Source organism: Fistularia commersonii, chromosome 17, assembly GCF_037954325.1.
Source record: "Fistularia commersonii isolate RoL2024-O1a breed Wild chromosome 17, RoL_Fcom_v1.0, whole genome shotgun sequence".
Lineage (NCBI taxonomy): Eukaryota > Metazoa > Chordata > Actinopteri > Syngnathiformes > Fistulariidae > Fistularia > Fistularia commersonii.
The window spans coordinates 3,583,759-3,594,678 of record NC_141300.1 but is presented as its reverse complement, the minus strand read 5'-3'; the positions used below and the strand labels follow the sequence as shown (position 1 = coordinate 3,594,678).

At 38.2% G+C, this 10,920-nt stretch overlaps 1 protein-coding gene across 4 annotated transcripts in view; it reads left to right on the top strand.

Annotated features, from left to right (window-relative positions):
- The first annotated feature begins 332 nt into the window (after positions 1 to 332).
- Positions 333 to 10,920, top strand: part of bicd1a (bicaudal D homolog 1a) — a 34,286-nt gene continuing 23,698 nt past the window's right edge. For all 4 annotated transcript variants that reach the window (XM_086162573.1, XM_086162574.1, XM_086162575.1 and 1 more), the window contains exon 1: positions 333 to 569. In XM_086162573.1, the coding sequence (XP_086018699.1) occupies positions 351 to 569 (219 nt within the window). In that variant the 5' untranslated portion in view covers positions 333 to 350. The remainder of the gene's footprint in view (positions 570 to 10,920) is intronic.

Sequence of the window (10,920 nt, the reverse complement as noted above, 5' to 3'; positions counted from 1 at the left end):
GTAGTAACCGATTACGCTCGAAAGATGGACCCCGCGCATTGATGAATAAGCAGAAATCGCTGTTTCAGCGAGTGTGATACATCACACACTGTTCCTGAACGCACCATGAGTCAGATTTGATTATTACTTTTGATATCTTGAGTAAATCTCTGAGTCAGGAAGGGGTTTATCGAACCGAAATCAATAATTGCGCGCCCACTGTGGAGGCGGCGGGGGGGGGGGTTGAGCGTCCACCGGCCACCGCCCAGTATCTACCGCGCTTCACGGGGGAGAGAGAGAGAGAGAGAGGCGGAGGGAGGGAGGGGGATCTGCAGATCCAACACGGTGCCGCCGACGCAGAGAGAGGGACGATGGCCGCCGAGGATGAAGGATGCCGGGAGATGGTGAATCGGTACCAGGCCGAGGTGGATCGGCTCAATCGGGAACTGTGCGAGGCCAACCGGGAGAAGATCCGGGCTGCGGAATGCGGACTGGTGGTTCTGGAGGAGAACCAGGCGCTGAAGCAGAAGTATGCAGATCTAGAGACCGAGCAGGAGACTCTCAGGAAGGAGCTGGAGCAACTGCAGGAGGTTGGTGGGTCGGCTGCATCGTTTAATGTATTGAAAAATCTTTCCACGGGTGGACGCGTGTCCCGCGTGAGTGGGTCGAGTGGCGGGATGGAGCCAGTAAGGTGCGTGAAGGTCCCAAGAGTTGTTTTTGTGCAACAGCATTACAGCATCATCCCATCCAGGGAGGTGAATGATTCATGCGGTGAATGGTAAAGAGGGGGGGGAGTGTGTGTGTGTGTGTGTGTGTGTGTGTGTGTGTGTGTGTGTGTGTGTGTGTGTGTGTGTGTGTGTGTGTGTGTGTGTGTGTGTGTGTGTGTGTGTGTGTGTGTGTGTGTGTGTGTGTGTGTGTGTGTACATATATATTGCAATCCCTTAGCTTGTGGTGTATGTGTGGGGAGTGATGTATTTTACATTTTGTGTAAAAACAGTTAGATACACTGCTGTTTCCGTTATAACAGAAATATGGAATCAAAATGTTTAGTGTAAGAGAAAATCACCATAAATTTTCCTTCTGATTATATTAATTTATACAAAAAAACAGTATTTCCTCAACCACAAAATGATCGCCTAAGTCATTTTTTTACAAAGATGTTTTTTTTACCAAATCATCTCCTCATGATGCTGATCATCTCTGGCAAAATTGCCTAAATCCTCAGTTAAACAGATTGTGCCATTTTACTCCTTTAGTAGAAATTACCTATGTCAAGAGTGTGTGAAATGGTTCAGGTTTTTGTGTTTCTTGAAAAATCTGAAAAAATGACTTAGGCGATTTTTTTAAGAGGGTGACGATTTGAATATGAGCTGCTCCATCTTAACTATTTCTTATTTGAATTTACATCAACACTTTGGCAGATTCCTGTCTTACATAAACACAACAGAAACAGTTGTTTCTGAGAGTGCACAAATCTGTATCAAACAAGCAGTTTCCCTGAAAAACAGAACTTGAACACACAGGCCCATGCTTCTTCATTTATTCAAAAGTCATCTGGGTCCTTTTGTAACAAAGAATGTGCAAAGATAAGGACAAAATTAACAAAATAAGGGATGCCAAAGTCTTGTGCCTATCTATTGTTGACATTTTACTTGCCAGTATTTCCTAGCCAGCTGAGTTATCAAACTCAAAAAACATATGTCCATGTCATTTTTGGTTGTTTTTTTTTTTTTTTTTTTTTCTAAGCATTCACTTTTAAAACCAAACAGCCAGTTTTAATCAGTCAAGGTAGCAAAGAAGTGTTTTATTAGTGAGCGGGAAAGGCACTTATGTTGAAACTTAATCCTAGAGCATAAACACACTGATTGCCAAGCTGGCAGATATTGACAGAGGACTATTAGTGTGATAGAAGACTCAGGTCAGGCACAAAGGCTATTTATTCTCATCCCTGCTCTCATCAAGGCAGGGAAAAAAAAATCAGCCGGTGCTGAAGAACATAAATAAAATTCAATATTTGCTGAGGAGTTTTGAAAGTGAGAATCAGAATTAAACCAAGTGACTGCATCTAAAATTTAAGAAAGTGAGTGTAGCAGTATCATCATCAGTGATTACAGTCTTTTAGTTACTTTGACTTTAGTGACACCATTTATTATAGTTCCTAATTTGAGACTAAATACAGTATGGGTGTTTGGATCAGCTGTTGCAGAGGGATATAAAAATGTGCTTTTGAATAATATTATATGTTAAGTGTTATTGCAAACTGTGCTCCTGGCTGCTACCCAGCTGGACGACATGCTTTTATGACATTTATATTTTGCCGACAGTTGATGACAAATTGATTACAACCGCGTCAAATACCAGCAGATGTTGGTTTTAGTGTAAATATTTAACTAGATGAATAAATTGCTGTATCATCAACATCAAATAATCATCCTAGATGACGAGGTCTACATGTCAGATTGCATCATGCATGTATGGTAATTTATTTTTCTCCCTCTATCAAGGCCCTGCTTGCTCTTCATGCTTTTGTTAGCGGCAAGTTAAAACAAGAACTCTGTCCAGCTGATGTTTCATATCTGGGAATAATGGAAGTGATGGATGGAGGCGGAGAATATGATCATGCAATTAAGGCAGGAGGAAGAAGCTAAAGATGAAATAAAATGTGGATAATGGTCAACAGGAACTATATATTAACAAACTTGCTGAATGGAGACTGTTGAGCCTTGAGTAATAGCTTGTTTAAATACTTTTGCAAATGCGACAATGATAGATAGATAGATAGATAGATAGATAGATAGATAGATAGATAGATAGATAGATCTCAGATCTTACATGTGGAAACAAATAAAAGTCATAGTGAAAACTACTAAAATCTTGTGGATACTTGGCAGATGCTAGTCATCTAAAAATGTATTTGATCAAACCCATTGATTTTTCTTTCTTAATCAGTTTAAGGTCATCTTTTGTACAGTGATTTTTAAATTAATGGCTTTACATGGAATTAATTTTAAATTTAATGTAAGAAAATAAAACCATATGATCTACAGTATAACCTAACGCAGAGGTTTATTTATGTCCACAGGCTTCATATTCTCAGCCTTCCCATCTGTCTGTCAGTTTGTTCTCTTCTGACAGAGGGAACATTTTCTGGAGGTGATATTATTTCCACAAAAAAATACCTCCTGGTTCCTTTCTGACTGTCACATGCTTTTATGACTACGAATGTGAAATTGCAAGTCTGCTACTACAAAAACATCTCATATACCCTGTCTGCACTCTGGAGAGTGTAGTATGAAAGGGCAGCAGAACTGCTGTTGGTAAATTGGCATGTCTTAATGTGGTTGCAGTACTGTTAATCCAAAAGCAGTATTTTTTTTTTTTCATGAGAAGAAAGTTTTTTTTTTCACATTAAAATAATGAATATGATTCATACTTTCACATTTACAGTATATATAATGAGCTCTGGTTTGAAAATATATTTATGTTTTCATCCACGACTGCATTTATTACTGCATTGTGAATTTAGATGTTAATGTGCCTAGCTGATATGGGTTTCCTATCCCTGCTGGAATAGACTGCTGTTTTGCAGATAATTACCTGTCCTGGTCCTTTAGATCATGCACAGGTCCCAGCAGGTGAAGAAAAAGTGACTCTGCAATGAATAATTCACCACTGAAAGGATGTTGAATAAAAATACCAATAGATAGGAAAACACATACAAATTTATGACAGCTCATGTGACCCATCATGCAGGCTGCTGTCTGTCAGAGTGGATAATATTTTCCCTAAACTTTACTAGATGGTACTGCAGTGATGGGGTGCTCAACCTGCTGAGGATCTGTCATTTAAAAACATTTCACACAATAGACAGATCAAGTTTAGTTTTGCATAGCAATCAGATCGCAAAATTGGGAATGACCTCACACAGATTTGTATTCTTTATATTACTGTTATAATATTATGGTCTCTTCAAAGCCAAGTTCAGTCACTAAAGTTCAACAAAGCTTTCAATTTGGGATTTGTTAACATTTTTTTACATGTTACTGCCCTGTGAGGGTAAGACTTACCAGTGTGATGTAAAACAAAGGTTACATTTTAGCTGTCTTGCACATTCTATGACAAGGAATTGGTGCATCAATTTCTATTTGCTTTGGAGAAAATGCATTAGCATACACAATTCAGCTATGTTTTATTGTTTATATTGTGGAATGAAAGAAACATCTGTGCATAAAGGTGAAACCTAGCATGTTTGACTGTTGAATAATGCATGATTTCTTCTATGAGCAGAATAACTTGTCAGTTTCTCAGCGCTCCAACGCTGACATTGTCACTGGCTGTAAAAATGAGACTGGATCTGGTCCAACAATGTGTGACTCACTAAGCATCAATGTAGGTCTGCCCTTCTGTGATACATGTAGCAGTATATCTTGACAAGGACCTATCTCCCCTTTTCTTTAGCTAGCACTGTGTTATATATATTCATTTGTGTGTGTGTGTGTGTGTGTGTGTGTGTGTGTGTGTGTGTGTGGTGGGCCATCAGGGCCTGCAAGGCATTTTCTAACTTATTAATCACAGACATATTTTATTTAATAAGTATTCATTTTGTCCATGAATACTTTAGATAATTGGATTAAATAATTCCAAATTGCTTGACGCCTCCTTTCATAGCTTTTTCCCTGGCTGTGCTGCTTCCAGACACGTAATTTCATATTAAAGCATTTAACCCAGACCTGGACATTTTACGGCCCGCGGGCCACATCCATCTCATTTTGCTTTTTTATCCAGCCCACCAAACTATTTTCTATGAATATTTTAATAAGTATTTTCAATCAATATTGAATTTATTTATTTGAATTTATTTTTTCCTTTTGTTTAATTTTGTATGGATGATTACAGACAAAATAATGCTGGTACATTTATTTAATCATTAATTATTTTAGAGTTGAAATAAAACTCCAAAAAATGTAAATATTTAAATTGTAATTTTCATTTTATTCAATTTACATGAATTGGCCCACGGGTAAAAAAATTAAATAAGAAATGTGGCCCGCCAACCAAAATAATTGCCCACCCCTGATTTAACCAATGACATTTCAGCCATTGTTTGTTGCCAGGCAGAGTCAAAGTCAAAGAAATCTGCCCTGAGGCCTGCAGGATCAGAAAATAAGTGTCAATGAAACTGTTGCTTCAACCAATCAGATTTTGAGTTGCGACAACAAGGCCTGCAACAAACACAAATATGCTTGTGTTGATATAATAACGAAGTTGTCAACCCATAATGGCTGAAGGAAGAGAAAAAAATTGATGTGGTTGCAGATATATTGTCAAAGCCTTTTACAAGACGGACCTGTCAAGAAAAGCTGGACATTGTGAGGGAGGTCGGGCAATTCCGAAGCTAGCAGGCCTGTTAAAGCTAGGGAAAGGATTTGTTCTTCACTTTCAGTCCGCAGGCTCACAGGCTCTGAGGCACACTGCAAATTGTTTTGCTGGGTGTTCGTGTGATTTGCCACTAATCGACAAGGTGTTTAGAGCCACAATGGGTTTGTAAATTTGACTTTCCTAACCAAGGCGGCAACGAGACACCAGAGAACTGCTGGGCACTTAAAAGCAACAGTAGTGTCCAAAACCTTTGGGGAAACCAGAGTGGATCTACAGCTGAGTGAGCAAGTGCTCAGGGAACGAGAGCTCCACAACAAAAAGGTGAATAAAAATAGGGAAATCTTAAAGACTGACAGAATGTGCTATTTTTTTGAGCAAGCAGGAACTTTAATTTTGAGGACACAATGAAAGCGCTGGATCACGAGTTATCTCTGCAGTCTAAATGGCTCTTTAAACCGCATTGCTGCAGAATAAGATGTATTTTTATAGCCATAAAACAGTTATTAAGGAGTGGATTGATAAATGGACCACTATTGAAGACCTAGGTGTGAAGTGCAAAAGTGTGTGTGTGTGTGGGGGGGGGGGGGTGCTTGTATGTCTATAAGTCACTGGGTGATTGACAGGCAGTAAGGTCTTCAACCATGTGGGACTGTGACTTCTACTATTTCCCCACCCCAAACTCCCTAAGCACGATAAGCAGAAGAGATAATGAAGATAATTGTTTTTTTATTTGTTTCTCTTTTGTTTGTATCGTGGCCTGTTTTCTGGCTGCCCTTACTTGATTAAGCATTCCTGATGAGAACATTGTGTTACATATACCATGTACCATTCAGAAAAATCCTGTTTCCTGCAGTTAAAAAAATACAGTGATTGGAGGGGAGGAACAGGATTACCTTTCCTGCAGGTTGCTTTGTTGATTACTCATCTACTTTAGCTGTGTATGTTGTACAAACTGAAAATGCATGAAAAAAAAAAAAAAAAAAATGCCTGTCCTTTTGAAAGGAAATATCTTTCTGCCACCGCAGTGTGAGCTTTATGTCTATGTGCTGTTCTTCTAAACTACATGTGAAATATTGAGAGCATAAAACATGAAGGCAGAGATATTATCATGCTTTCTGGAGTCTAGACGGAGCAATTTAGTTCCAGTTCCCGCCTCTCATCTGAATACCAGGAAGAGAGGAAAATCTTATCCAGATAACAGTCTGCAGCTCTCATCTACTGCTTCGACCACTTAAGTGTTTTCACACACATATAAGAACACAGTATAAGGACATGCAGTAAATGGATATGTAAAAGAAAGAAGGCCCCTTGTTTCCTGCTTGTGGACACTTGGGATTCCAGTATATCATCCACTGGTTACCTAATGCACATAATTAACCTTCTCCTCTATCCTGGGTGTGGAGTCAAGGTAGAGCAGCAAGACCCAGTGTAATGGACCTCTTTATATGTCATTGTAGCCTTGCTTTTGGAATTTGATGCAACATCTAAGGGATAAATCAACCAAAAAGCCAATCGTGTTTCTAATGAATGCAATAAGGATACCAGCTTTTTCTTCCTCCACTGCCTATGTGCCTTAACCAGGCCCTCTTTCTCAGGCCGGCCATCAATCTAATTTATCTGCTATCACTCCATCTCATCCCTGCCTCTTTGTCTGCTTCTGCCGACACAGACATTGAAGACCAATCTCTCAATGCCACCCACCTGCATTACCATCAAATACATGACGTTTTTTGTTCCGTTGTCATTTCCTTGTCCTTTGGGATGCCTCTGCCACTCAGTTTAACCAAAAGATACAGGCCGGACAAGGGCGGTAGTTAGAGTGTGTTGCGGTCTGGCCACACGGCCCATTACCGCTCTAATTCTTTTCCACCTCAGGCAAGTTCTTGACCAAGAGGCTGACCACATAGATGGTGTTTTAAAATGAAAAGGGGCTTTGGGGGACTATGATGATGGAGGAAAAATATATTCAAGATTCATGCAAAATAAAAATAATGAAGATACTTCATTGGTATCATTTGCCTCTTTTGATTCTAAGCACAAAATGACTTTGCTGAAAAGAAATCTCAATAGACTTGGGTTTTTTTTTTTTAAAGCAACAAATGTGCAACGCATTATTTAACACGTATATCATGGTTTATCTGTTCACAAATGTGCTACCATTCCATATTCTATCTCTGTGTCCTTTCACAGAGACAGTGATTCAAAACTGTATCAATTTGAACAAGCTTGTTAAAATCTTACATTACAGATTTCCAGACAGTTTTATCAGTGGCTGTAGGCCACAGTCTTGTCGCAACTAATAAGACCTAGTAAATATTGAATCTTTTGTGAATTTTCATATCATATACTTGTGCCAGACATCTTGACATGCTGCATACTGAAACTTATCAGAAGAATAATACAAACTCTTCTTAATAGAACTGTAAAATCCTTGTTTTTTGTTCATCTTTTAAACAACAGGACTTGATTGGCTACAACCTGTAAAAGAAAATGCAAAGGGAGGGAATGTGATGGAAGAGCCAGACAGTGTAAAAGGATGCATGAAGCTCTGATGAAAATATCGAAACAACGAATTTCAACTTGCTAAGGTTTGCCTTCAGAAGTCCATGTTTCTTTCCTGTGCAAGATTATTCCATGTTTACATTAGTTATTTTCAAATAGATAGAGAATTTAGGGTGTTTAATTAACCTAATGAAATCAATTATTGATGAACATTATAAAATGCAGACTATATGGAGGTTTAAAGGGCTAGTAGTAGCTGCACATTTGTACTGAGCGCTGCCTTCAGGATAGATGTAATGTTGCAAGCTTCAGCAATTCAAACACTGTGCTCCCTGAGGATGTGAGGTCCAGGCTTAAATTATTTTGTCCACCTCAAGGTAATCCACTTAATGGGAAGGTTTGCTTTATGTCAAGGTCAAACATTGCAAGCAGCTTTATAATGAATAATTGAGGTCTGCCATTGAGAAAGTGGTTGACATGTACAATTTTTTAAATACAGTATTTTTGATCTTACAGTTGAATCTAAAGTATTTTATATGTACGATATATATCCACCTCTTCACTCCCATCTGTCCCCTGCTTCTTCCTCACTTGCTGCATTTTTTCCATCCCACCCCCCCAAGCACATTCACTCTGATTGAATGGCAGAAGCCAGCCATGAATACCAGTAAAGTGCATGTGTGAGTTGAGCCTTTGTGAGTTGAGCCATGCGTATTTTTGAATATGCATCTGAGTGCTTGAAAGGCCTCAAAGGGAGGCCATATGTTTTTGAGCTTGTCTTGCTCATGATGTCCTTGGAGGCACACTGCCAACCAGATAGAAAGCAGTCATGACATAGTTACAAGTGGTACATGGCTATACTACACTGCATGGTCCTTTTGCTCAAAATCCTCCACCTTATAGAGTATTTTGTCTTGTGTTAGATAAATGTTCTCTTTAGTTAAAAAAAAACTGATTAGTGTTGTAGATTTGACAGCTAGTAAGGTTGTCGACTCCGTCATTAGGCCATGATGTATTTTCACACTTGGTCAGTGTCCTTAGGTTATGTTTGGACTTGATAAGCCAACAAATATAGCAAAATTAGAAACATGTACATCACATCTGAGGGATGGAAGAGGATGGGGAATCCTCTGAACAAATCTCTGAACATGCAGGTTTTTCTTCATCCAGCAATATTTTATCCTTTCAGACAGACAGGCCAAGCATATAAAACTGATTGACATTCTGGGAGAAAATCCAAGAATTAGTCTTATCATGACCAGATTCAACACAACTCGTTTTGGAGAGGACAAGTTTTGGCTGAACACAGCCTTTCCCTGGCAGACTTCATGCTTAAAGTGTGGTCCACATTGGGATGCAAGAAAACAGCAGATGTGACTTTTATTGAGGTGCTGTAACTGGTAAGGATATTGCCTTAGAAAGAATTTTAAGTATTTTTTATCCATTTACTTATACTTTAAGATATATTGTGCTTAAAGTGTCAACATTAAATCATAGAGCTACGAGAGAGATTTTTGTTCTGTAGAGGGAGAATTGCCTCTTAAAACTAAAATCTTCTCCTAATTAAATAACTATTAATGGGAAAATAAGATATAGCTAAAAAAAAAAACCTGGGAATTAAAATCTTTCTTTCTAATGCATGACAATTTGTCTAACATACAGTAGACAATAGACTAATTGATCATGATAAGGAATTAGTAATCACAGCTCATTCTTTTTTTTTACTAGTAAAGATCCCTGGGTTGTGACTGCGTAGCTTTACCTTGCTTGTGCATATTTGTTTGGATATTTTGTTTTGTTTTGTTTTGTTTTGTTTTGTTTTGTTTTGTTTTTTTAATAGATGTCTTGACTGAGCCCTTTTCTTCTTTGCAGGATGCTTTTGTGTCCTTGCACTATAAGCTGAGCTATTGCTAAGCATACTTCAGTAGCTTCTCACTGAAATGAGATCCATATGCCTTTGTAAAACTGTAATATGTAATATGTCTCGCACTAAAAAGAACAGATATTCACATTACACAACTTCTGATATCTTTATTTGAGTTCTAGCATATTAGACCCAGAATGTAATGAGCAAATGAGGTGATTGTGCATGATACATTGATTATAATCAATATTGGATGGTTAGAGTTCAAGCCAAAAGTACAAATAAGATATAAACAAACATGGCACTGAAAACATTATTTATAATATTCATATTAGGTTTCAGCCACCCAAAATGGGAACAGCCATTGAGATGTTTCATAAATTCTATATCAGTAAAATTAATGCCAATATTTACGATAAAAGCAATCTCTAAATTTTTCACCCCCTTATCTCATTACCCGGCATAATGTCCGCATGCATGCAACAAGCCACGATAGAGTCAACAAATGTCAGTAAAGCTAACATTAAGATGCCCAGTTCCATGAAAATTAGCCGTGAGATACAATATCAGTCAAATTAGCTCTCCCTCTGAGTCTCAGCTGCTGGTAAACATTCAGTGACATTATTATTACTTTGGCAGTTCACGTCGTCGTCCCTTCAACAAACTAATGGATGTTCTCCTTTGTGAACTGCACTGCATCCCTACTACATCCTAAAGGCATGGATGTGAAATATAAGTGAATTCAGAATTAAAGGAGAGTTCTCTTCATTTCAAAAGAAATCTACTCTGTGTTACATGAAGCATATATTTAATTTTTTATTTCTTTCATCTGCTTTGGGGATCTCATAGACTGAGAGCAGTAACATGTTTAATATCTTGACTGCTCCTTTTTACAGGGTTGTAACCAATCCAATAAGTGTATTTTACTGAATTATAGCAGGCGTCTCTGAACACAACAAACAACAAATGACACACGCCAGGTGGATGGATGCCTGATTATCTGTGTCTGTGCCAATGTTATTAAACGATAAAATATCTAATCATTGAAGCAGGTCTCTGTGCTATAATATAATCCATTGCCCAAAGAATAAATGACTCTCTTCAAAATCTACGATTTACTGAAGTTTCTGTTATTCATTCTACAACATAAATCTGTGTTTCTCTTTTTTTTTTGCTCTGCATACTCTCACAGTTTG